Here is a 27063-nt window from a genome sequence, read left to right on the forward strand (position 1 = left end):
TCTCACGGTTTTCATGCACAAGAGCAAATGGGAGAAGCAGCCAGAGTGTGGGCACAACAAGCTGGATTCTTTAATTGCAGTTTTGGGGTGGCTGATGGAGCCCAACTCTGGGGTTTACTTCTATTAGGTGGAAAACACCTTCATTGTTCAGCTCAGCCCACACAGAAAGGTTTTGTGTTACAAGAAGCCAATTCACATAGTCAGATTCTTTGCTTTGCTGCAGCTTTAGGGAAGCTGTGACAGATTTTAGTATGTAGGTTGTAGACAGAAGTCATTAATTTCAGCTGAAAGGGAATATCACGTGCAGCACAAGGCAGAAGGACTTGGGTTTGAAAAATGGGAAAAATATTAAAGCAGATACTGAATGATATGCCCACCTTTATATAAAATACCTGCCCCAGGTGAGCTCTGCTAAGGGTGGAGAACACAGCAGTGCTGAGCTGCAGGAATGCAGGGATGTGTTCAGCATGTCTGTGCTGTCAGCCAGCTCTGCTGCCCTGGCACCTGTCATGGCTCTGGAGTCATGAACTGAACTGTGATTTCATGAGCCCAACTGGAATGCAAAATGCCAAACCCAAACAAAACCACCCCCTAAACCAGCAGAACTTTTTGAATCAGAAGCAGGCAAAAGTGTCTGTTTGGGCAGAAAAGTGTCCTGGTCTTTTCAAAGTATGGTTTTCCCCAGGTTGATTTTTTTTTTTCAATGTAATTGAGTTACAAAAATACCTGAACCGAGCATTTTACCTCATGCATTATAAAAACTTTAATTTCCTCCAGTGTGGATGTCCTGCAGGGACCCAGCTGCCAGCCCTGCAGCCGGCTGTGTTCCTTTGGCTTCCAGAACCCTCTCTCCTGGCATTTGGGGCAGCATGCAGGAGGCAGTGCCCCGGGATGTGCTGGCTCAGCAGGCTGAATGTGGTTTCCTGGCTGTTCCTGTGCCCCTGGGAGCTGTTTATTTCTAGCAGGGTGCTCACACACCAGCAGTGTGTTTGGTTGGGAGCAGATGCTGCAGATGGCTGCGCAGTGTCAGAGGGAGCACGGGCAACTCCTGGTGTTGGCAGTGCTGGGGCTGCAGCTGCTGCTGCATTGCAGCTCCCTGGGACCAGCCCTGCTGCAGCTCCCTGGGACCAGCCCTGCTGCAGCTCCCTGGGGCCAGCCCTGCTGCAGCTCCCTGGGACCAGCCCTGGGTGCAGATCCATGGGACCAGCCCTGGGTGCAGATCCATGGGGCCAGCCCCACTGCAGCTCCCTGGGACCAGCCCTGGGTGCAGATCCCTGGAGCCAGGCTTGGCTGCAGCTCCCTGGGTCCAGCCCTGGGTGCAGATCCCTGGAGCCAGTCCTGCTGCAGCTCCCTGGGGCCAGCCCTGCTGCAGCTCCACCAGCAGCACCCCTGGCTCAGGTCCCTCACCATGCTGCCTGCTCAGGAGGGTTTTTGGTGATACCTCCACAAGGGCTCTGCTGTGTTTGCTTCTTGGGGTGTAGAGATGGAGTTTGTCCTTGCATCAAGGAGATGGTTTAACCTCAGGGTGCTGCTGATCATCTTCTCATGCTTTGCTTCCTGCACCCTGTGAGCTGGGCAGGGATGAGTCAGTGCTCAGAGTTCACACCAGGCCATACACTGTATGGTCCAGTGTGTGGTGTGTAATGGTTTGGGGAGTGGCACCATCTTCATCCTGTGTCCTGCTTCTGCCTTGAGGACTCTTGGTGCAGTTTGGAGACAGAAACCAGTTCTGAACCCAGCCAGGCTGTGAGGGGACAGCAGTCAAGGCAGGCTGTCTCAATGGCAGGTTTTTGTTCATGTTAAGAACTGCTTGTTCCCTTTCACATGGGAAGCCCATCCTTCCTAGGCCAGTTTAGTTTTCTGAGAAGCCCTTGCTGATGATTGCTCTGGGTTTCCAAACATGCACTGCATGGGATGAGATCCCTGCTGGCACCTCCACATAGATACCTGAGTCATCCCTTCCCTCACAGGAGCCCTTCTCATGCTTCAGCAACAGAAAATCTGATGCACTCACAGGTTAATTCACATCTGCTGGAGTTTCTCTTGGTTTGCTCAGCCTGGCCAGCAAATTTCCCAGCAGTTTCCTGGGCCCAGTTTCCTGGAGCCCTTCCTAAGAGCTGGCAGCACATGGGTTGGATCTGACAGTTGCAGGCGAAGATTTACACACGGATAGAGCAGCAGTTCCTCCTGGGAGAGCTCTGGGAGCTGTCTGGCCCTGGTGATTTGTTGTTCCTTTTGTTTGTGTATAACCAGAAGCTTTTAATGACTTTGAGATTTCCCCCATGTCTCCATGAGCTCTCTGAGCTCCTTCCTGGTGAGCATCAGTGTAGGAAAATGCATTTAGTTTTTCTGCTGTTGCCTTATTTTGAGCATTTGTAGTACTTAGGTTGCTTACAGCTTTTTGGAAGCTGCCTGTTCCTGCTGTCTTTGAGAAGAAACGTGGTTGTTCCTGTGCCTTATGCAGATTTTTCTCACAGAACCTGTCAGGATTTGACCTTTCCCAGTATCTTCTTTCAGAAAGCTGATTTTTTCCCCATTTTTTCTCTTTGTTTTTTCTTCCTGACATCTATTTGTCTGTTGCCAAGCTCTGCTGTCTTTCTGCTTTGCTGGAGATGTTTCCGGTGAATGAAATGTCCCGGCTTAGTAATTGGTATCAAATCTTTGTGGATACTCCTCCCCAATATTTTTACCAGGTATTGTAATTTTCTTGCATTTTGGGTTTTTGAAGTGAAGCCCAGCAGTGATGGAGTTTGCTTCTTCCTGCAGAGATGCTGAATCTCTACGTGTTGAAGTCACTGGTGCATGCACTGCTCAGGACCCATTTGGGGCTTTAAAAAGCTTTAATTTTGGGTTTTTTCCTGTGTCATGAGCTGCTTCCAATCAGGTGTTAGTTGTCATCAGGTGCATTTTGTGGTATTCTGAATTGTAGCTGGAACTTGTTTGTTGCCTCTGGGTGTGCTTCTCTCATACTCTGCAGTGTCTCACCTTCCTTTCCAGTTGGTTGTGTGCTGATACTAAGTGGGATTACTCAGGGTGATACTGTGCTGGAAAACTCCTGCTTTCAGTGCTGGCCTCCTGGATAGTTCTCTGCTTTGCCCACTGCTCAGTTTGAAATGAGCTCTCCTTGGAGAACCGTTCCATCCAGGGAGGATCACTGCCTGTTCCTGCTGCTGGTGCTCCTCGTAATCCTGGAATAACCCAATGAGCTGCAAGGAGACCTTGAAGATCATCCACTTCCAGCCCCTGCCATGGGCAGGGACACATTCCAGTATCCCAGAGTGCTCCAAGGCCTGTCCAGCCTGGCTTTGGACACTTCCAGGGATCCCCTGGGCACCCTGTACAGCCTGCTCCTAGCTAATGCACCCCGAGGGGATCTTACCCACATGTGCTGCAGGGATGTGTTGCTGGCTCCCATTGAGCTCATTGTCCACCTGGTTCCCAGTGCTTCTTGGCCCCTGTTGGCCCCCAACCTGCACTGGTGCGTGGGATTGTCCCCCACAGGTGGAGGACTTTGCATTTTCCCTTATTGAGCTTGACTGGGATCTGTCGAGGTCCCTCTGAGCAGCAGCACACCCAGGTGTGTCCCCTGTGGGCTGGCTGAGGAGCTCTGTCCCTTCAGCTGCTCAGAAGGAAGGGGTTAAATAATTATGGCCTGATGTGGATTCCTGGGGTGACCTCCTGCAGCTGGATTTGCTGATCCCAGTGGACTGCAGTGGATTTGATGCTGTTGGCAGCAGTTCATTCTCCAGCCTGTCTCCCTGCCCAGTCTATATCACAGCAGGGTCTAAGGGTGGTTGTGCCAGGCAGTGTGGAAAGTTTGCCAGTGTTGGGATAAATCCAGCTCCCCCTTCAGCCCCAGAGCTCACCATTTCCTTGGAGAAGGCTGTTGTGCTGGTCAGGATGGATTTTCTTTTGCAAATCCATGCTGACCATTCCTAAATCCATGCTCAGAGTGACTCCCAGTCACTTTCTTGTGCTTTAATCTGTTTGGCTTCCTGAATTAGTTGCTTCATCACTTCCCTAGGGAGTAAGGTGAGCTGACCAGCCTGTAATTCCTTGGATCCTCCTACGTGAAGGCAGGAGTGACATCTGCTGTCTTCCAATCTTCATAAATCTTCCCTGGCTGCTGTGCAGCACCAATTAATGCCTCGTTCTCCCCTGTAACATTTGTATGGAACTTCACCACCTACACCAGGTTCCTGGATTTATGCCTGGGGCAGGAGGAGGAGGAGGCAAGGGAAGGGTGTTCTGGCAGCTGATGGGTGATTTTGGGTCAGAACCAGTGAGGACTCAGCTCAGAGTCTGCCTGAGCTGGGAGCTCTGTTGTCACTTTGGTGTGTTGAAAATGTTCTTGACACTGCCAGGCCACCGAGTGCCAGCAGTGCCTGGGTGGGGTTTGCAGGTGACAGCTGGCCCTGGCTCCTGGTTTGGGCTACATTTCCTCTTGTCTCCAAGGGCCATATGCTCCTTCCTGTGGTGTGGCTGGAGCTGTTCTGCACACAGGATGGAGCCAGTGCAGATCCTCACTTGCATGGTGCTGGATTGGCTGGGCCTGTGCAAATGGAAGTATAGGGAGCATATGTGCATGGAAAACATGGGCTGCAGGGAGGGAGGAGGCCAGGAGCGTGCACCTGGGCTGCCAGCACAGCTCATCCTGCCCTTCCTGACCCTGGGGTTGGTGAGGGGTAAAATCCCATGGAACTGCTGCCTTGTGTACCCAAGGGTGCTCACAATGCCAGCAGCTGTGAGAGGAACATGAGGTGAGCCCTGATTCCACCATCACCCTGCTGCCAGAGCACACAAATCCCAGCCTCCTTTGGTTTTGTTTTCTCACAGCAGCAAGCTGTCTGCCTGTCACATGATAAGAGCTATCAGGCATAGTCTGAGGAGAGCTAGAAGCAGCTTTTGAGTATCTTTGTTGCTGACAGCTTCAATTCTGAGTGTGACAGACAGACACATGCCATGGCTGCTGCTGTGTCTGCTCCTGACTGCATGTATTGCTCTGGTTTTATAACTGCTCTATGATGGAATCACAGCATCATTGAGGAAAAGGTCTCCCAGATCACTGACTCCAACCTGTGCCAAATGTCCCCACCTTGTCCCCAAGACAGGGCACCGAGTGCCACATCCAGGTGTTCCTTGGACACCTCCAGGGATGGGAACTCCAAACCTCCCTGAGTAGCCCCTTCCATGATGTTCAATCCAAACCTCCCCTGGCACATCTTCAGGCCATTTCCTCTCATCCTGTCTCTGTTCCCTGGGAGCAGAGGCCAACCCCCCTCCCATCCTGGCTGCCCCCTCCTGTCAGGGACTTGTGGAGAGTGAGAATGTCCAGGCTGAGCCCCCCATCTTCCGAGGCTGAGCCCCACCTAGACTCTTCCCCATCTCCATTCCTTGGACATTTTCCAGCCCCTCAGTGTCTTCCTGGCAGGGAGGAGCCAGAACTGACCTGGGTCCTCGAGGTGTGGCCTCACCAGTGTTGCAGTAAGGTAGAAAAATGATAAAGAAAGACCTCATAAAATCAAGCCTGCTCTTCTAAAATCAGTGGCTGGCCTTGTCAAGCTAGCACTTAGCAAGTTCCCATGTGAAAGGAATCCTGGTGTGAGCAGTGAAAGGAATCCTGGTGTGAGCAGTTCATTAGCATAACAATCTGTTCCTGGGTGAAAAACAGCTAGCACCTGTACAAACTGTTTTTATACTGTTAGATAGAAAAATGAGAACTGTCTTTTATAAACAATTTGTCCTGCACATACACCCTGGGGGTTTGAGCGACCAATCAGCACAGGGTAACAGCTTGTTACTAACCAGTAAACTAATTAGCAAGAAAGATACTGACCAGTTGGAGTCACCCACGAGGTCTGTAAAACTGTATAAAAACCAGTTACGTGAATAAAGAGGGAGGTTTTTTCACCATGAAGAAAATGCAGTCTGTTGGTTTATTCTGATACACCAGTGCCTGGCACAGGGGACAGTCCCTGCCCTGGGCCTGTTCTGGTTCTGACACAGGCCAGGTGCCCCGGGCCTTTTTGCCCACCTGGGCACACATCAGCTCCTGTTCAGCTGCTGTCCATCAGCACCCCCAGGCCCTTTCCCATAGGGCCACTTTCCAACACTGATGCTGTCTTGAGTTCAAGATCAGCTGGTCACTTGTGCCAGGAGGAGCGGCCCCAGGGCCTCTGATTTTACTTTTTGTACAGAAATTCCTCCTATTTTTTTTCTACTATCAAATTTCTAAACAATGCACTCAGATCCCTGTACAGGCTTTGTATCTACTTCTTGTTGGCATCACTGCTGGGGATGGTGCTTGTGTGGGGGTAAAATATTAATGCTTTGGTGTTAAATGCTTGAGATGTGAAACTGTGTTGATTTTTAGCTGTGGCAGCCTTGGTGTTTGTGGTTGTGGTTTGGTTCTCTCTCATTTGTACAGTGCATTCCTGAAGTAAAGGGCTACTGGGGGAATGCAAATATTAATTTCTGGTACAGTCTTGCAGTTGGGTTTGAGATCACATTGCACCAGTGAGGGTGGTGGGTTCTGTCACCCTGCTGCGTGTCTGTGTTGGGCTGTGGCTCCAATGCTTTTGGTTTTCCTGTGTAGCCCTAGAGATAAACTGGCTGTTTCTTTTGAGCTCTCACAGCACTGTGAGTAATGCAGAACTCTCCTGGTACACATCAAAGTAAAATACTGATCTCTTTTCCAGGCATGTTATGGTGAAGACCTCTCCCAACCACAAGTACATCTTCACGCTGAGAACCCACCCCTCGGTTGTCCCTGGCAGCATCGCCTTCAGCTTGCCCCAGGTATGGGGTGGTTGGACTTCCTACTCTGCTACAGAATAAGCAAAATTTCTTTTAGGCTTAGGATTGAAGATAAATTCTCTAATTGGAATAAATGTATACTGCAAATTTGATTTCTGCCAGCAAAAGTTCAAGGACACTCACTGCAGTCAAAGTGATTGTGCTTATATTGCTTTGATATATTTTTAGTGCATGGTGGGATAAAGATACTGGAAAATGTGCAATTTAACCTTTTAAAAATCCACCAGAAAGAAACTATTTGAAAAAGAAAAGCCTAAGCAATATCTGCCCTTCCTTGTGAATCTTTATTGTTCCCCATTTTCCCTTGACTTTAAAGGGTTTCTTTGCTGTGTTTTTCATTTTTAAGACCTGCTGGAAATTTTATTGACTACATTCAGTCATTGTTAGTATTTTTAGATGAAAAGTGCAATGAAATGCATTAAAAAAACCCCAAACCCCTTTGTCTCCTCTTTCTTAATTAAGTCATCATCAGATGTTAAATGATGGTTAGAATAAATAATGAATGTAATTAACTATTAAATTGAAAAATGAAGTTTGTCGCTTTTTACTGCTCACGCTGTCTCATCCCATGAACCTGCAGCAATTGTCTCTGAGTCAGTGCTTTCATATCTCCCTGCCACTCACTGCTTCAGAGTAGTGAGTCTCTGTGCTGCAAACACAGGAGATTTTTTTTTTCTCAGCACATCTTGGTAGAAGCCCCCAAATGACATTTTGCCTTTTGATGTGCTGCTGGAACTGGGTCTGTCCCGTGAGTGGGTGGGGGATGTTATGTTCACTAGTGTCTGGCTGTGGTTTGTGATGCCCAAAGTGCCCAGCAGTGCCCAGCAGGAGATGTTTGTGCTGTTCAAGTCAGTGCACTCAGGTCTAGGGTCGGTTTTTGTATGTTGCAGTGGTTGTTGTGGAGCCAGGAGAGCCCATCTGCCAAGGGGTGAGCCCTGGTGCTCCCCTTGGAGAAGGGGCTGTGCAGGGAGTGTTGCAGCTTCTGGGAGCTGGATGCTTGATGTACAGGACTGCAGAGCTGTTTGGGTTGGAAGGGGCCTTTAAAGGCTGTCTTAACAGGGACATTTCCCACTAGACCAGTTTGTCTACAGCCCTTGTCCAATATGACCTTGAATGTTCCCTGGAACGTCTCTGGGTAAGGTTTTTACCATTTTCACCCTGTCTGAATTCACCCTCTCTTAGTTTAAAGCCACTTCCCCTTTTTCTTTTGCTATAGTCCCTACTAAAAAGTCTGTCCCCCTAAAAATATTTAAGCCCACTTTAAGTATTGAAGGGCCACAATGAGATCCCCCAGAGCCTCCTCCAGGTTGAACAAGCCCCATTCCCTCAGCCTGTCTCCACAGCAGAGCTGTTTCAGTCCTCTGAGCACTGGGGTATTCCTGATTCTGGGTTTTAATTTTAACATTCCCAGTGTTTCCCAGAGCCTCAGATAGTTGCAGTCAGTCTAACACCCTCTGTGTGTTTACTGCTCCTGTTCAGGGATGTCTGTGCTCTGAGGCCTCCAGAATATGTGTTTGTTGTACACTCAGTATTCACATGGAGTCCTGGACCACCTTTATTCTGTGGTAGTCTTGACTCTTAACACTGAAAGCTTTGACAGATTTTGTATCCTGAGAGCCTAAAACATGAATTGCTGCACAGTGATGACAAACCTTTAGCAGAAACCAGCCAAATGAGCATGGGGGTTGAGATGATCTCTTGCCACAGAGAAGATCCTGACAAATCTTCCCCCAGAGGTGCTGGCACTGCCCAGGCTCCCCAGGGAATGGCCACAGCCCCGAGGCTGCCAGAGCTCCAGGAGCCTTTGGACACTACTCCCAGGGGTGCATAGGCTGGCATTGTTGGGGGTCTGAGCAGGGCCAGGAGCTGCACTGGATGATCCTTGGGGACCCTTCTAACTCAGGATATTCTGTGGATGTTGGAGAGGGTGTAAGGGGAGAAATGTTCACTTTGTAAGCAAAGTTATTGTGTTCCTTCTCCCAGACAAAAAGGCAAATACAAATGACCATAAACTATAGCTTTTCGTATGTGATCTCCCCAGACTGTTTGTAATGACACCTACATGTGACTGGTGCCTTTATTTGATACCTGAGGGGTTGTGAACATGGCATAGCCTGTGATGAGGGCTGTGAAGACACTGCAGTCTCTCTGTAACACAGCAGCAGCCACTGGGAAAACGACATTTTTACAGTCATCAAGCCAGAACTGTTGGAATTGTAAAGGTTATAGATTTTTTTTGTGTCACATAATTTGTGAACGATTTCCCACTTTTGCAGTTCCATGCAGCACAAACCTCTCTAAAGGAATTTCCAAGGGACCTAAAAGATGTGAACAGTTTCATTCTTACTGGTTCTCTTTGGTTCAGGTAATACTGCACCTTGGAGCACATTAGAACAAGCTTTTAAACTGCTCATGGGATGTGTAACAGCAATTCTGGTACCTCTGGAGTGCTCAGAACTTGGGCTTTGGTAGGAAATGAGCAGAAGGACAATAAGCCCTGTCCAGCACCACAACTTCTGCCTCCAGCATGGTGAGGAGATCAGTAAGCTGAAGGAGGCTGGACAGGACAACCTTCTGAGGTCACAAGAATTATTTGGAGAGATTATTCAATGATTTTGCCTTGTTTCCTGTTAATTTGGGGGTCTTTGGGATATTCCATTCTGCCCCTTTTTTCTGCTGCTGAAGGTTCTCTGGGGGATCCTGCTCCTCTGGGTGAGGGGGCTGCCTTTGAGGGGGCAGCTGTTTGTTCTGAGGGACAGGTGTTTGTCCTGCAGGGCAGGTGTTTGTCCTGCAGGGCAGGTGTTCTGACCTTTTTGTCTTATTTTTCAGAGAAAATGGGCTGGCCTTTCCATCGGGCAGGAGATTGATGGTGAGTCAGTCAGAGCGATTGGGACGTGTTCATAAAGCTGAATTCATGTTTCCATCCTGAAGGGAAACTGAATTGGGAACTCACAGATCTCCAGTCCTTCTCCAGGTGATGTGAGGCCCTTGTTAGTGAAGGAGCTGCTCTCCTCTCTGCAGCTTTTCTGCTTTTAATGTTTTCCAGACCTGGCAGACTGTTTTGGCAGTTTCTCCAGATACCTGCTGGTATCTCAGCCTAGCTCTGCGTGGGATGTCAGTGTCCACATGCAGATATGAACATGGAAATGTCCTGGATAGCCTGTTCTGGGTCTCTGGGGAACACCGCCACTAACAGAGGACACCTCTTGTCCTTGGGGAATTTCTTGGCACCAGCACTGGAATGAATGGGGATGTTCTAGTTCCAGGAGCAGCAGTGTGCCCTGCAGTGCTGAGATTTGGGAGCAGCACTGATGTTTGCACCAGTAACTGACCAGAATATTCTGAAGCAAATGCTGTGAAGGGCTGAGGTGAATTTCTTTCCCTATTTCAAGTCTTCCTCGAGCCTTCCAAGCCTTGGTGAATGCTTGGAGGAGAACAGTTAGCTCTTTTGTCACTTTGTGCTGTGTGTCACTATTCCCTCTGCTTTGGATCACTGTCAGGCACAGGTGCAGCTGTTGAACCTGTCTGTAGCTGCTGGAATGCTGACCAGACTCCTGGCAGCAGCTTGTTACAGGAGGGTCTCCATGTTCTTTGCTACAGCAGGTCCAGGTAATGGATCACATTTGTTCTTTGGACCATCAGGAGTCACCTCTGTGCTTCTGGAGAGGGCAGCTCCTCCTCTGCCTTGCTGGGATCCTGCTCTCTGCACTGCAGCACACTGTTCAAGAGGCCACTGCTTTGCCTCTGGAGTAGCCTGCAGTGGTTCCAGGGATTCCCTCTTTGGGCAGAGCTGATTGCTGCATCCTGTGTCAGGATGAGGAGGGCTGAGCCTGGGGAGTGGTGTGGCTGTGTGTCTTGATTTGGAAAGCCAGGTGTCTGCTGAGGAATGCAGGAGCCTCCCTTAAAATGGAAAATGTAAACCCTCTCCCTCCAAATTATTATAATTTTGAAATTAAGGGGCTCTCAGGCAAAGATATGGGAATAGGAATAACAGTTTTTATTAGGAAAAATAAAAATACAACTGCAATAGTACAAAAAAACCCAACAAACAAACAAACAAACAAAAACACTGCCAGAGTCAGAACGTGCCCTGGCAGGCTGTGGGTCAAGGAGGTGGCTCAGCCCCATCCCAGGGTGGCTCAGCCCTCCTGCAGTGCCAGCTGTGCTTCTGCTGGAGCAGGATCCTGCACAAGGGGGGAGTTTTCCTCTGGAGCTCCAGGGCTGGGGGAGATGGGCCTGGGCTCCTCTGGGAATGCAGGGGGAAGAAAGCTGCTCCTCTGGGAATGCAGGGGGAAGAAAGCTGCTCCTCTGGGAATGCAGGGGGAAGGAAGCTGCTCCTCTGGGAATGCAGGGGGCAAAGGCTGCTGTGCTGTTCCCAGGTCAGATTGGATCCAGGTAGGAATGCTTGGCTCCTCCCCTGGGCAGAGCATCTCCCCATGGGATGATGGAATTTTCTCAGCCAAGCAGGGACACTCAGTGGCCATGAACAGCAGAGATCTCCTGGAGGGAGGATTGGTTGTGGAAGAGATAAAGAAAACTGCCCAAAGAAGAGCAGGGACCTGCCCCAGCTCTGACAGATGGCCATGGATACACACCCTCATTTCCAGCCTCAGACCCTGTTGGGTGTGAGGTGCTCCTGGGAAAGCTCCCTCCTGGATGTTTGTTTTCCCAGCTCCTGTGGTCTCAGCAGGTCCCTGAGCAGGATCAGGATGTGAAGTCTGATGTGTTTGTAGGCACAGGCTGGAGTTGGTGTCTCTGCCTCTCTGGATGTCTCACAGACCAGGATTTTAACCTGGAGAGGAAAGCTGGGGGAGACCTTTCTGCTACATACAGTGACCTGGAAGGAGCTTGGTCTCTTCTCCCTGGAGAAAAGGGTCAGGATGAAAGGAAACAGCTCAAGTTGTGCCAGAGGAGGTGTAGGTTGGATATTTGGGAAAATTTATTCATAGGATGGGTTGTAAAGACTTGGAACAGGCTGCCCAGGACAGTGGTGGAATCACCATTCCTGGAAATGTTTGAAGAACTGGTGGATGTGGCACTTGAGGACATGATGTAGTGGTGATGACAGTGCTGGTGCTGGGTTGATGGTTTGACTTGGTGATCCTGGAGGCCTTTTCCAACCTTGATGATTCTATTAATCTGTGATTTTTTGCTAGCTGGTCTTGTTCTAACTGAAGAAGGACCTGTAACAGGGGAAGAGTCATAAATTAATTTGTTTCTCACCCTTGTTTGGCTGCTGATCATGTGCCAACTCACAGGTCAATGCTTTTCAGTACTCAGGTCTTTTGGGGAAAGAAGCACTGATATTCTGTGTGATCAGCTCTTAGAGCAGTTTGTGACTGTCCTTGCCTTGAGCTTTGCTGCAAACCTTCCAGCTACGTGGGAGCCTGTGTTAACAAAAATAATGCAGTGATTCTGTGCAGTGACTAAATATCATCTGACTCCGTGCTGGGTGGAAGGGATTTGTAAAAGCATTCTGCAGGTAGGGAGAAGTGTTCACAAACCCAGTGATTTCCCAGGGCTTGTGCTTTGTCCTGGTCCCCTGATAATGTGGAAGCTGTGTTTTAAATGTCAGGGTAAATGCAGCCCACAGCTCTGTGGAGCAGTGATGAGCCCTGCTGAGCCCCTGATGATACAGTAAAGGTTTTCCAGGTAAGTGGTTTTCCTGGTGGGAAGGCAGAGTGACCTGATGGATGTGTCTGCCCTGCCTTCTGTGCACTCCAGCTGCACCAGCTCCTGTGTTCCCAGCAGAGATGCCCAGCTGGAGCCAGGCAGGCTGCCTCAGGTGCCTTCCCACCCCAGGGAGATTCCTGCTGCCTTCCCAGAGCCAGGGGGTTCCTGCTGCATTCCCAGCCTCTCACTGGGAAATTCCAGCCTCTTGGAGCTGGTGCTGTACTCTGCTGAGTGGGCTGCAGCCCCATGCTGGGGGTTCCCCTCAGCACTCAGTCCTGGATGTAAGGGCTGCTGACACCTCAAGCCAAATCCAGGGACTGATATTCCAGAAGCTTTTATTTGACAAAGCCATGAGGTTCAGCAAGGAAAAGGAAACTGCTCAGAGGTGACGTGTAAGGTGAGAGGAGCTCCTGGTGTTTGCTTGCAGGATCAAAAGGATAACCCTGCTGCTGTATCCCTTTTGAAAGAGCTCAGTGCAGTAGATCAGGAGTAGTGTTTTCATCTTTATCCCTGTTTCCTGGAAGATCTGTCTTTGGCAGCTCCTCCCAGGGTGGCCCATGCCAGATGTTTGGTGTGTGTGCTGTCACACCTGTGTCACAAGCTGTGGCTGTGTGTTCTGGTCACACCTTCAGCAGGAGACAGCCTCTCCTTGTTCCCTTCATGTCACAAGTCCTGGAGCAGCCCATGCTGGGGGCTTGTTTTGCCATCACACCTCAGCATCTGCAGGTTTGTTCTGGAGCCATTCTGCTGCCCAGGGCTGGCCAGGAAATCACAGATGCAGTGAAGCACCTTTCCCACATTCCCCTTCTGCTTCATCCTTACTGCTGTAGCACAGGAGGCTTTGTTCTGCAGATTCAAAGCAAAGCTTTAATGTTCCTCAGTCTTCTGGAGAATCTTTGGCTTCTGCTGCAGCCTGCTTTCTGGGCTGCTGGGCCTGCCAGTTTGTGAGGTCCTGCCCTTGGGCCACCCATGCTGGGCGGTGTCCCTGGAGCTGTGGGTTGTGCTGCTCTTTCCTTTCCATCCTCTCTCCCTCTTTCCAGCCTGAGTGGTCTCTTGTTTCCCACGTGCTGTTCCTGTGGGATCAGGGGGGCAGTGCCTGTGCAGTGCCTTCCCTGCCCCTTGGATTTCTGTTCAGGGGATTCTGCATCACTGAAGGGAACTTGGAAATGTCAGCATGGGCCCAAGGACACCTCTGGGGTAGGGGCTGTGTCCTCAGTGTCAGGGGTGAAGGACAGTTGATGATGTGCTGTGTTTGGGCTGACAGATTGCATTGCTGCATTTGAATGTGCAGTAATTCATTTTCTGCTGCCTCATCTGGAGAACAGCTTGGCAACCTGTTGCCACAGAAAACCAGTGATGGCCTCTTGTCACTGCTTTTGGCCAAGGCTACCCTAAAAGCTGCTTTTGGGCTTCCTGGAGATGTGTACAAACCATTAGGTGGAGATACAGCCATGTGAGACCAAAGCATGTCTGGATTTGCTTTCATTGTCCTCATCCCCCAAAGTCTTTGTGGTGTATGAGCTGTTTAAAGGTTTATTAAGAATTTTTAGAGCAATGCAGGCATTTTCAGTGAAAAATGGGACCTCTCAGTGACAATTTTACTGTATTTTTGGCCTTGTAGTTGAACATGGGTTAAGAGAAATAAGGGTCTCTGACAGAAATAATATATTCAGTTTTACCAAGTGAAATTCTCAAGGGAAATGTGTGTCTTGCCAAACATGATTAATACACTGGGGGGACCTTGCTGTTCTTAAATGTGCTGTTTCTTGGTTTTTTTTACAGTTTCCTTATACACTTTTGACAAGACCAAGCAGTGCATTGGCACCATGACCATCGAGATCGACTTCCTGCAGAAGAAGAACATCGACTCCAACCCCTACGACACAGACAAGATGGCTGCAGAGTTCATCCAGCAGTTCAACAGCCAGGCCTTCTCCGTGGGCCAGCAGGTGGGCTGTGCTCTGGGGTTTGAGGCTACACTGGGCTAAAACACCTCATGCAGGCTTGTGAGGGACCACCTCAGGGTGCCAAGAGCTCTGCAAAGGCTGGGCGAGGGGCAGGAATTGTTCTTTGTGTGAAGTGATGCCTCAGGTTTCAGCTTTTACATTCTTCTGTGCTGCTTTAGTGTGTGGTCTGGGCTTCGTATTAGGGGATTGTGAGCTCTCTGCACAGAGCAGGGAGACAAAACAATTCCTTCTCCAGCTGGGTACAAGAACAAATGATCCAAATCTCAGGCCCAAGACCACAAACACTGTGGGCTGGAGAGAGAAAAACAAGCAGGATGGGAGTGCATGGGCTGAACCTGGACAATGAACTCCAATGTGCAAATGGAGCAGAACTGATAAAAGTGAGAGACCTCGTGACCTGTGGGGCATTTTGTGACCATTTTGGGTCACCTGGGGTGCAGCCCTGGCTCTTGTGGGCTGCCCAAGGTGGATCCATTGAGGCCTCCTGATAAATCCCTACTTTTATCTCCTCCAGTCTCTGTTCTAGGTCAGCCTTCACAAGGCATCAGAAGGATGTCTTTATGAAAAGTAAAACCATTGTGACTTTCACTGAGAGCATGGGCAGAGGGGTTTAGAATCTGCCCTATCCTAAATCTGTGAGGAAAATCCCAGAGCTTGGGAGAGTTTGGGTCTCTCTGCTTTGTGGCCTGGTTGGATGTGAGCATGGCAACTCCTGGAATCTTTTGGGAAGTCACTTTTGTCTCCTTCTCAATAAGATCAAGACAAACACCAGGTTTATTCATTCTCAGTGGCACCTCTGAAGTGCAGTGTGTTTTATTATTCTGGAAGTGTCCAAGGCCAGGTTGGACAGCATTTGGAGCAGCCTGGTGTGGTGGAAGGTGTCCCTGCCATGGCAGGGGTGGCACTGGATGAGCTTGAGGATCCTTTCCAGCCCAAATGTTTCTGGAATTCCATTATTTTTTTGCTGCTCTATGGACTTAAGCAGCAAAACAGGGATGAAGTATTTTCCTTGGGGACCTTGGAAAGCTGATGTCCCTGTAATTGAGCCTGTAGAAGTCTGCAGCAGATGGGCTTCAGCCCCTGCAAAGCCCTGTGTGATAGCCTCTGCTTTACCTTGTTCTCAAAACAGGTCAAGGTTGGTCACTCATAGAATTTACACCTTGCAGGGTGTAAATCTTAAAGCCAGTTGGAAATACAAACTCAAGGAAAGGAAGGCAAGGCTGCAGACCCAGCCTGGTTTTCTGTGGGATGGACCCTACCTCCCATTAGATTAATTCTGTCTCTCATTAGCACTATTCCTGAAGTGTCCTTGTCAAGCTGAAATGCAAAAGATCTGAAAGTTTTGAGCTAAATTGTTCTCCGTGACTAGCACCAATTATTGAAGTGAGAGAAAAATGTCATCAGATGATACAGAACACTGAGCTGGGGAGAAGGGAGGGGAATAGATGATTTTCTTGGAAGGAGAATTTTTCTTTGAGTTTCTCCAGCTGACTTCATGTTCTGTAACTTTAGGTCTGTTACTCTGATATTGGGGCAGGGAAAGAACATGGTCAGCATTCCAGAGCTTTCCAAGAAAAAGCCTCCAGGGGAGCTGCTGGGTGGTTAACTTAGTGTTCAGGCCTCTCCCTTCAAATCTTAGTAGTCTTGTCAGAATCCTTTTTAGCTTTCTTTAATGAGATTTGTTTTCCCTTTCCACAGCTGGTGTTCAGCTTTAATGACAAGCTTTTTGGGCTGTTGGTGAAGGACATGGAAGCCATGGACCCCAGCATTCTCAAAGGGGAGTCTGGAACAAGCAAAAAGCAGAAGGTGAGCTCCCAGGAACTCCTGTCCATTCCTTGGGGACTGCAGAGCTGCAAGTCCTACCAGGTCATGCTAGCACGAGCAGTTTAGGTGACCTGCCTTTGGGGAAGTCACACATCTGGCTCATCTGCTGTGTCAGAGGAGACAAAGCATTGTTTGCAGTTCAGTGCAGCCTCCACTACACTGCAAAGCTGGGGAGGACACAGGAATAGCCTTTTGGTCTTTAACTACCAAGTAATGGAAACAGCCTCTCTTGAATTTTTTTTTGTCTTCCAGATATGTCCAATTTTGATTTTTCCTTCTGTAGAAAGTACATGATTTTATTTTCTCCTTTGCTTGCTAGATCTTACTGAAATAAAATAGTTGGGTTTGAACTGAACCAGTAACTTTAACAGACAGGTTGTTGTACCTGGTGAGCTTCTCCATTCAGTGGTATTTGTTTTAGAGGAGGGGTTGGTATTTTTCATTCTTCCCAAGGACTTTTGAAGTGGAGCTTTTGCTGCTTTTTCCTGCCTTCTGAGGTGTGCTTGGAGATAACAAAGGAGCAGTCTGAAGCTAGGTCTAATGGTAATTAATGTAATTATTTCTGTCCCTTCCCTTGGCAGATCGAGGTTGGTTTGGTTCTTGGAAACAGCCAAGTTGCCTTTGAGAAAGCTGAGAACTCCTCTCTCAATCTGATTGGTGAGTTCCTGCACCCACAGAGAAATAATGCTTGAGATCTTCTGCTTTTCAGGCCTAGGAGACTTCATTGCCTCCAGGTTGTTGTTTGTCTTCACTCCCAGGCTTAGATTAGCAAGGCCAAATGGACGAGTGGATCCAGCAGACAGCAGCTGTTTGAAATATTTTAACTCTTCAAACATCAGAGAATAATGTTTTCAGGGACAGTAACAAGCCAACAGCTCTCTCATTAAATTTAATTAAAAGAGAAGAGATTAGGAAATTGAGAGTTTTTTAATGTGTGTAGTCAAAATGTCAAAGTCCTGCTCTTTGGAAGGCCAAGGGAGCTGCAGAACAGCACTGGGGGTTGTGTGTAGTTGCCTCCAGGAGTTTATTCACACAGCTGGGACCTGCGATTTAAAGAGACAGTTTCTAAAACCTCAATAAAACAAATTCCTGTGTGCAATATCACACTTGGCCATCAAAGAAATTAGGAAATAATTGGTGTGTCCCCCACACATTGCTTTAGAAAGAAACTGCTGTAGGGGTTGGGCTGGATCTGGAATGCTCCTTAGAGGCACAGTTGGAGTGGTGGGATCTGGGCCCTGGAGTGGGCAGTGAGGCCCTTCCCTGCAGTGGCCCTGTGTGCCCTGGGGCTGTGGGGGCTTCCTGGGGAACAGGAACACCTGCTATTCCTTTGGCTGTTCCTTTCTTACCAGTGGAATGAGGCGGGTGACTCTTTCCAAGCTTCAGCTGCAGATCCCTCCCTTGCTGCTGCTGTGGCTCTGGCTGTGATTCAAGGCTGAACAGACACTTCTATTTTAATTTTTTCTTGTTTTTCTTCCCTGTTTTGTTCATTCCTCCCAGAATCCATGAGCTAAGGACACTCCTCCTTTTGCTGCTGCTGTTCCCCAGATCAGGAGTGGCAGGTGCAGGCTGCTGGGAGGGAGATCAGGGAGCCATGAGGTTTATTTTTGCAATAGGCTTCAAAGCACAGCTCTGCTTGGCTGGAAGTGCTCAGTGCTGTGAGTACTTGCTACAGGAATAAACCATCTGAGGGGAGCAGCCACTTAGGAAAGGAGAATTCAGCTCATCCAGCACTGCAGGAGCTTGTGGCAGGGGCTGAGGTTTGATGCTGCCCTGAAGGGCCACATTTGGGGCTGGGACTTTGTGTCCTGTGGCTGCTTCCCGTGCCGCAGTCGCTGCAGGCAGTGGGAGGGTGTGAGGCTGTTGTGTGACCACACCTTGCACCTCACCAGAATTTTGGTCTGAGCACTCATCCTGTGCTGAAACCCTGACACAGCTCTGTGGGCTGGGCTGGAGATGGCTGTAATTAAGCATCCAAACGAAGGTACAGCTGTTGATAGCACCAAATGGAGCTTGCAGAGGCAGGGCAGTGAGTTCCCACCTGTGACTGTGGGATTCCACCCATTCAGGTTTCACTCTGCTGCCAGGACAGCTGGGGGCAGTGTGAAATAACCCTGTTCACTGGGTCACAGCCAGCAGGGGATTGTGCCTGGTTAATATTCAGAGCCATATAATGACCTGGGATCCCTCTTGGCACGTGTGGTCCCGTGGGCGAGCTGCTGCATTGGGAATAGGGACCCTTCCCCAGGATTCTGTTTCACTGTCGTCAGACAAGACAAAAGAGCTTCTTGTGCCTCAATTTACTTCTGTCAAATTGGTACTTCATTTAATCTCCTCATTGATCTGAGGCAGAGCTGCTTAATGTGCTTTGTTGGTCTCTGGGGAATTGTAAAGTTCTGAATAATTAAATTGTGAGAGAGGAGATGAAAGTGAAGTGAGTGTCACTGAGCTCTGCCTTCAGTAAAGGGCCTGCATTATTTCAATAGAGAAGAATTGTAATAATTTTTTAAAAAGCCAATTCTGTTTGTTCTGTTTAGCATAAAATTGTGTTATGAAACCATTGGAAGAGGTTTTAATCCAATCTGCAAGAATGTTACTGTGCTGAGGTGCAGCCAGAAGGGGGGAGTGTAGGCCAAGCTCTGTGGGAGCAGGAACAGCCCTGGCTGAGGGGTCTGACCTAAAAGCTGGAGTGCAGCCCTGGGATAATAAACACAGGGGAATTGTGGATTGGTGCTCCTGCAGGGCTGTAGGTGCTCTGTGTCCCCAGTGCTGCTGGGCTGTCCCTGGCATCTTACCCAGAGGCACGTTCCTGTTTGTTTGTTTTGCTGCCCTTGGAATTGAAATATTGATTCCAGATGTGTTTAGACCAGGATTAAAGAGTCTGGTTGGGCTCACACAGAGATGCTGTTTGCTGTACTTCCTGGACTCTTGGTGCTCATTCATTATCTGGCTGAACTTGAAATACCTCTTAGAGGAGCCTGTGGAACAGAGCAGCAAAATGCAGCCTTGTTGTTTGCTAGGATTGGGCAGGAATTGTTCCCTGTGAGGGTGGGCAGGCCCTGGCACAGGTGCCCAGAGCAGCTGTGGCTGCCCCTGGATCCCTGGCAGTGCCCAAGGTCAGGCTGGACAGGGCTTGGGGCCACCTGGGATAGTGGGAGGTGTTCCTGCCCATGGCAGGGGTGGCACTGAGTGGATTTTAAAGTCCCTTCCCACCCAAAGCCACCTGTGACTCTGTCGTGTCCTGGGGTGGGAATGGCCTCCATTAGGAAAACCATTAAGAGCCAACCCTTAAACCACTGTGCAAGTCTAAGGAAACATCCCATTTCTGCAGTGGTTAAGGATAATTAGCAGTGTCTTTGCTTTTTCTCTGGGTTGTCAGATCTCTGTGTTTCCCTGGAGGCTGAGGATGCTGAAAGCCATGTGGAAGGTTGATCTGACTGATAAAAGTGTCAGTGCTTGTTTATAGACTCCCTTGAGTAAACCTGAGGTGGGACTACATGGATTTGCCAGCATCCTTCCAGGAGCATTTGTGCCTGTTTTCTGCTTCCTGAACACTCTAAGGACTCCCAAGCTCCTCTGCAGAGGGAGTGGGGAGCTCTGTGAGGCTGTGGTGCCAGAGGCTCATCAGCAGCAGGGAAAGGAGGTGGTTAAAGGGCTGCAGACCTGTGCTCAGGGGTCTGGAGTGCCTCTGGAAGAGGTTGTGGACCAGACAATGAACTGTGATGGTTTGCCAGGACTGGCCTTTGTTCTTCTGAATTGTAAAGGAATTGTTCTGTGTAACTTTGCTACAAATTGCTCCAGTACATTGGGACTGAGTGGTGAGTGTGCTGCTCTTTTCCAAGGGATTCTTGGAAGAAGGTTTGGAGTGGTGTAGATCTTAGAACCTGAGATCTGTACAGAAAAAAAAAAAATCAACAGAAACTGTAACGAAGCATTAAATAGAGGAAAAGGGTGATACACTAGGAAGGGCCAGCCTGTCTTGTCTAAGGGCAGTCCTGCCTCATGATCCTACTGGAGTTCATTACAGGCACTGACATGGGCTGATAGGCACAGCTCCTCCAGCAAAGTTCTTTGTCAAAGTTTCTTAAGAAAGAATCAGAACAGAGATCTGTGTGAGAGAAGGTCCTTGCATGAGTCAGTGAGTGATGAAAAGGAAGGAGGAAATAGCTGATGTCAGTGGAGTTCAGTGGGAATCTCTGCTGGGCCTTTGCTGTTCATTGTAATTATTGAATAAGCTGGGAAAAGGCTGGAGCAATGAGGTGCCCAGGCTGGCTCTGACTGAGCTCAGTGACTGAGGCAGGAAATGGCAGAGGAGATTCATTACAACAAACTGTAAATGATGTGTGGGAGGAAGAGCTCTCCTGACCTGGGTAAAACTGATGGCTGTAGAGGGCCCACATCCCAGACAGGATTAAGGGACTGCTGCATCCATCTAGTTCAGTGTGAGCCCTATTGTCAGGAGCTGTTAAATGTGGCTACTAAGAATGATCACATGTTGTTCTAGAGGGATGTGAACAAAGCAGGGCATCCATCATTCTGTACCTGTATTGAAGGTACAACCAAACTGCAGCACCTGCAGGTCCATTAGCCTGAGAGAGGGTGTGGGAGGAAGAGAGAAACAGGGGTTCCAGTGTGGAGCTGCTGCTGCACAGGGAAGAACAGCTGGGGACTGGGAGGATGCAGGACTGAGGAGGATGAAGGACAAACCTGTTGTCATCCCAGGTGGCCTGGAACAGGATGGATACTGGTTCTGGCAGCAGCCACGTGAGCTGGGTGCTGAGGTTACGTGGGTCCAGGGGCACCTGGGTGGATCTGTGGCAGAGAAATCTCCTGTGGATTCTTCAATGCATAGGAACAACACCTGGCTGGAGAAACCCCTGAAATGAGCAGTTGGAAGGCTGGGAATCATTTACCGAGCTGGGTCTCTGGTGTCCTGTCCTTGTGTCCTTGTCACAGTGTGTCCTTCTGTCCAGCGTTTGAAATTGAGCACAGAGTTTGTGGGATGGGGTCTGACCTGCAGAGCTCTTCTGGGGTCTGTTCCTGTGTGTGCTGCAGTTCTGCTGGGCTGTGTGTTTGAAACCATTTCTTGGCTTTTGTAGGTAAATCAAAGACCAAGGAGAACAGGCAGTCAATCATCAACCCCGACTGGAATTTTGAGAAAATGGGCATTGGAGGCTTGGATAAAGAATTCTCAGATATCTTCCGAAGAGCTTTTGCTTCACGAGTTTTCCCACCTGAAATTGTGGAGCAAATGGGTGAGTATAATCTGGAAAAGTGTGGCTGGGGCACAGGCTGCAGGCCTGTCCTGGTGTGTGAGGGCTGGACACAGCTGACACCCTTGTGCTGTGTAACACAGCAGTTTCTGAGTGATCCAACTGACCACCAGAGCCTCTTCTTCCCCTGGTGCTCCCAGATGTATTTTGGACTCTAGTTGCTTGGCTGGGGAAGGGAGACAAACCCAACGCAAACACTCAGCCCTGCACATGGAATGTCTGAAGGAATCAGACACATGATTTAACTGGATTCTCTTCCGGTGGAACTGGAACTGGGGCTCTGAGCAGCCTGGTCTGGTGGAAGGTGTCCCTGCCCATGAGATGGGCTTTAAGGTCTCTTCCATCCCAAATCAGCCCACGGTTCTGTGAAACCCTCCCTGCTTGAATGCTTCACTTATCCATAGCAGTGACACTGCTCCTGTTCCTGACTACCTGGCCATGATCTGTTCATGCAGCTCAGAGGAAATTTTGTCTTAATGTTCCTGCCATAATCTCTTTTACATCCCAGTTCTCCTGGCAGCTGCACCATGAGCCCTGTGCCCCCCCAGCCTGAGCCCAGTAAACCCAGCCTGGGGTATGAGTTCTGCTGGTCAGGTTTGAAGTGCTGGCAGGATGCAGGCCAGGGCACGTCCTGGAGTCTGTGAAATAAAAGCACAGATTCTAAATATAACTTCTCTTTTTGGGGCAAGGGAAGGAAAGGCAGTCCCAGTACTTGGTAAACATCTGCTGGCAGGCAGATAAATGGTGCAGGGTTTAATTTTTAGTAAGCAGTGTGCAGCTGCAGGTGTCTGATTCTGTCACAGAACGTGGCTGGGGATGTTCTGGCTGCTCCTTGTTCTTGGAATATAATCTGTGTGGGCTCCTATTTGAACTTGGAATCCATAGCTGTATAATTTCTGTGTATGTTTATGTTTCTGATCCACCTTCCCTCTCCCCACAAATGAAGCAATCAAGATTTTGATTACAAAACAGATTTCCATCAGAAGATACATCCTGTTTGTGCGGGGGTGTGTGGAGTGTGTCTGCTTCCAGTGCCTGTGGAATTGATGCAAAGTAAACTTCCCTGGGATGTGCCTTCAGTCTTGTCTTGGGGGTTTGGACACGTAGGAGGAACTATGGAGAAACCCCAGGGCTGAGCCAGCCAGTGCCTGATTCTCTCTCTCCTGCCTTTTAATTCCTGTTGATCTGAGAGCTGAGGCCTTTGGGGGATCCTCTTGGGTCTTGTGGGTTTTGTGGCTCTGGGCAAAATGCAACTTCTCTGCTTCTGCTTGAGAACATAAAATGCTTAGATTTGTTAAATATTTAACTGCTCTGCAGAGAGAAGAAATAAGAGAAATGGTGCTGCTTGTGGAAAGAACAGCTTTTACCCAGAGGCACTGGTGTCCAGCACAGCACTGTTGCTGACTGCCAGCCTCCTGTACTTGAAATATTTTTACCTTTTGAAGTAGCTATTGTGTGCATTCATGAAGTCTTCCCATGGAGCTAGGCTGAGAGAGCTGGGGCTGCTCAGCCTGGAGAAGAGAAGACTCCAGGAAGATCTTAGAGCCCATTCCAGTGCCTAATTGGGGCTTATAAAACAGAGGAGAGTGATTTTTTTACATAGACAGGTAATGATTGGACAAGAATGGGAGTGGTTTTAAACTAACAGAGGAGAGATTTGGGTTAGATATTGGGAAGGAATTCTTCCCTGTGAGGGTGGGCAGGCCCTGGCACAGGGTACCCAGAGCAGCTGTGGCTGCCCCTGGATCCCTGGCAGTGTCCAAGGCCAGGTTGGATGGGGCTTGAAGCAGCCTGGGACAGTGGGAGGTGTCCCTGCCATGGCAGGGGATGAAACTGGATGGGCTTTAAGATTCCTTCCAATCCAAACCATTCCATGATTCTCTGATTCTGTGGCTGCAGTACAGAGCCCTTGGCTGGGACCACATATGGTAGAAGATAACTGGTGTTTAATAAAGGAAGACAAAGATTCTGTGAAGGACCACTGGTATTTGGATTACCCTGGGCAATGAATTAAAGGTGTGCCCCATTAAATTACATTAAATACAAATGCTCTTACTGTGCATGTTTACACCCAGGCTGCACAAAGAGACATTTTTCAGGGAAGAAGTTGGACTGGGAGCAGAGCTCCTGAGCTCTGATTAACCCCAGGGCTAAAGAGCTTATCTGAAATTTGAAAAAACAAAAACTTTCTGACATTCATTTTCTTTGCCTTAGTTTTAACTTGCTCTTAACTATATTTCAGATCTGAAATGTCAGTGTGACAGCTGTTCACCTTTGTGAATAATTTATTGGGAAAGGAAAAGATGGAATTTGCTTGCTCCCTGGTGCTGCAGTGCTCACCCAGTTGTGTTTTTTGCCCAGTGCTCCCAGACTGCAGCTTCCACGCCAAATGCAATAAATATTTCTGTCCATAACTACACAGAGGCTCTATAGATCCTTCCAGCATTACTTGCAATTTGTGTGTGGTTTATCTAACTTCCATGGAATGCTCTGGGTTTGGAGCACATAAATCAATGTTAGTTAACCATATCATCCAAGGAGGGAAATACTGGTGTGCTGGTACAAGCCTTGGTTCATCCAAGAGCAGAAATGTTAGATCAGCCCCAGCTGGGCACTCACCCTGCCCAGGCTCCCTCCTTGCCTGGAAGGGACAGTTTGCTTTTCCCATCTGTGCATGTCCCAGCCTTGCTCTCGTGGCTTTGGGCTTGCATGGCTCTGTAGGGAGCTAATACAGTTGGCAGCAAAAGGTACTATTAATAAAGACAGTTTATAGGGTCAGTGTTCAGCTAGATCAGCTCCCTGGTTGGTGTGATGTGACAGGATCCCAGAATGATTTGGGTTGGGAGGGACCTTAAGGCTCACCCAGTGCCACCCCTGCCATGGCAGGGACATCTTCCACTGTCCCAGGCTGCTCCAAGTCCTGTCCAGCCTGGCCTTGGGCACTTCCAGGGATCCAGGGGCAGCCACAGCTGCTCTGGGCACCCTGTGCCAGGGACTCCCTGCCCTCACAGGGAAGATTGATGCTTGACTCCTGATAATCCTGTGGCTGCCAAATGGAATTAAATCCTTACCTGGATGAGGTTTGAGGAAGGTGTCTGGAAACATTTTAGTGCCTCACTCGTAGGAATGACACTTCTGAGGAAGGAACTTCACACGTCATGGCACTGGTGGAGGGAGGTACCAGTCAGTTCTCCCTGAGGGACAGCCCTTTCCAGCCATGTTTCCAGGGAATCCTCCTCCTTTCCAAGCCCTTTCAGGACGTCTCACTCTGTAGTGAAGCTGTGTCACTCTGTAGTGAAGGGAGTCTGGCTTTGGTTACTCTCTGCTGCAGCTCAGAGCATCCTCTTGCTCCACTTAAAGCTCCTCTGTTCATTTGACAAATGTTGTGTTTTCTTCCCATCCATGGTAGATATTGGTTTTCTGCTGAGACTTTAAACCCAGCTCATTCAGCAGCTTCTGCTCTTGCCTAGAACAGTCTTCTCTCTTCTTGTTGTTTTTTCTTTCCCCCTGACTCCAACAGATATTTAGCCACCTGGAAGAACATTTTTGGTATTTGGTGCCTGGAGCTGTAACTTGCAACAAACCTGTAAAATCCCTTCTCAGACCTGGGAACAAAACACTTGTGCTGACCCTCTTTCCTTGTTTAAGAACACTCTGGTGTCCCCAAGCTTTGAAACAGTCTTGACTTGCAGCAGGGAAGGGATTTCTCTGGTTCCTGTGGCACATTAATTGTTGTAGAGGCCTCAAAGAGCAAATTCTGCCTGGACATGTTGTTATGGTTTAATAACAGCTAGAGAAATGTTTGGTGTTACAGGTCATGTTCCTTCTAAGAGACTGAAATGGAACCCAAATTCCCCATCCTCTCCTGCTACCATAAATAAACCAAATCAGATTTTTTTGAAGGTGGTTTCTGTTTCCTCGGAATCATCTTAACCTGTGCTCTTGACCTGCCCTCTCGGGATCAGTTGGTCTCAGAGCTCTGTAATTTTGAAGTCCAGCTCATGATGGAGAAGTGAAGTATCAACAGAACACAAGGGGAACATTGAAATGAGCAGATTCTGTCTGAAGTGGAGGCTTGTCTGTTAAGCTGCCTTAAAAATTAATGCATTAATGTTCTCAAAGTACTCAGATACTGTAGGAGAAGAATAATGATGGAAAGGTTCTCACCCAGCTATTCTGAAAATAGGGTAATTTTAATGAAAAATCAGTGTCAGGCATGTCTAACCTCAGCTGGGGTGTGGGAATGCCAGGCCCTGCTGGGCAGCGTGTCCCAGTGCTGGGTGCTGCTCTCAGCCTTTGCATCCATCCACTCTGGTCCTGTCTCTCCAGCATTCTCCAGGGCAGCTCTGGGATTCTGGGGCCATTTCTATAACCTCTACATCACCCATCATTATTCCTCCTCCCTTCCCTGCTCAGGACTGTGCTGCCCAACCCAAACCATGGATCCATTCTGGGTCAGCAGGTCCTGGCTGTGCCTTGCTGTCTGGGCCTGGCCGGAATCCTCACAGGGATGATTTTTTTGTTTTTTATTTTGCAACATACAGTTCATTATTCCTCCCCAATTAGAAACTCATGCGTCAGGTTACATGGATTTCAGATGAATTTAATCCTGCCTGTGTGTTTGTAGCTCTTGGCTTTGCAGTGCGCTGATTTAATTGGAGCATTCTGTTCTGTTCCATCTCCCAGGCACCACATGCCACTAAATTCAGGATGGATCATTTCTTGCTGTGCTTTAAAGTTTGTGGGGTTTAATTTACTTTTCATCCAGCTCTAACTTCATTCAGCTTGTGCTTTTCCTGCATGTCTAGGAGGATGTCCAACATATATTTATACCTTTAGGGAAGTCTAAATGTGCCTCTCTTGCTTTGTTTCCTCAAACCCTCTGTGTGGGGACCCCTGTGTTTTCCTGGAGAGAAGTTGTCTCAGACTGGCCTAATAACGTTGTTCTGGCTACTTCTTGTAGTCTTGTTTTCTTTTACCTACTTAAAAAGACATTATTTCAGAATTTTCCAGCCATCAGGCTAGTGCTAGGTCTGTACAACACAGTCAAAAAACAGCTGAGCTTGAAAGGGACCTCTCAATTTAGTCCAACCCCAAAGTTCTCTCCCTTTTCCCCTTTATAACACCAGGGATGGCATTCACCATCTTCCCCCTGGTTTCTCACCCACCCTGTTCAGATTCTCACTGACTTTGAGATGATTTCACCCACACTGAGTTCCCCTGGGTGAAGTTCATGCCCAAGTGATCTGCCAGTATCCAACAGTTGTGGGCTCTTGTGTCCCTTGTTCTTTTTCTGCTTCTGTTTCCTGTTCCTACCCGTTTGTCACTTTTATTAATATCAGCTGTCACACAATGTGTCAGCTCTTCACTGGTGTAAATAAGTATTTAACAGCTTGAACTCAGCATTTGCTGTTGTTAACTCTTCTTCCTTGCTGAGAATGGACCAGTGCTTTCTTGCTCTTCTCCTTCCAGTCGGATTTAATCTGAAGTGCTCTGCTCACCCTGAGGCT

At 48.7% G+C, this 27063-nt stretch overlaps 1 protein-coding gene across 2 annotated transcripts in view; it reads left to right on the forward strand.

The window, feature by feature from the left end:
* Positions 1-27063, forward strand: part of NSF (N-ethylmaleimide sensitive factor, vesicle fusing ATPase) — a 77898-nt gene that overhangs the window by 13467 nt on the left and 37368 nt on the right. For both annotated transcript variants that reach the window (XM_021539885.2, XM_021539884.2), the window contains exons 3-8: positions 6699-6798; positions 9646-9685; positions 14272-14438; positions 16155-16262; positions 16862-16937; positions 21380-21535. In XM_021539885.2, coding sequence (XP_021395560.1) covers positions 6699-6798; positions 9646-9685; positions 14272-14438; positions 16155-16262; positions 16862-16937; positions 21380-21535 — 647 coding nt within the window. The remainder of the gene's footprint in view (positions 1-6698; positions 6799-9645; positions 9686-14271; positions 14439-16154; positions 16263-16861; positions 16938-21379; positions 21536-27063) is intronic.

Source organism: Lonchura striata, chromosome 25 (assembly GCF_046129695.1).
Source record: "Lonchura striata isolate bLonStr1 chromosome 25, bLonStr1.mat, whole genome shotgun sequence".
NCBI classification, from domain to species: Eukaryota; Metazoa; Chordata; class Aves; order Passeriformes; family Estrildidae; genus Lonchura; species Lonchura striata.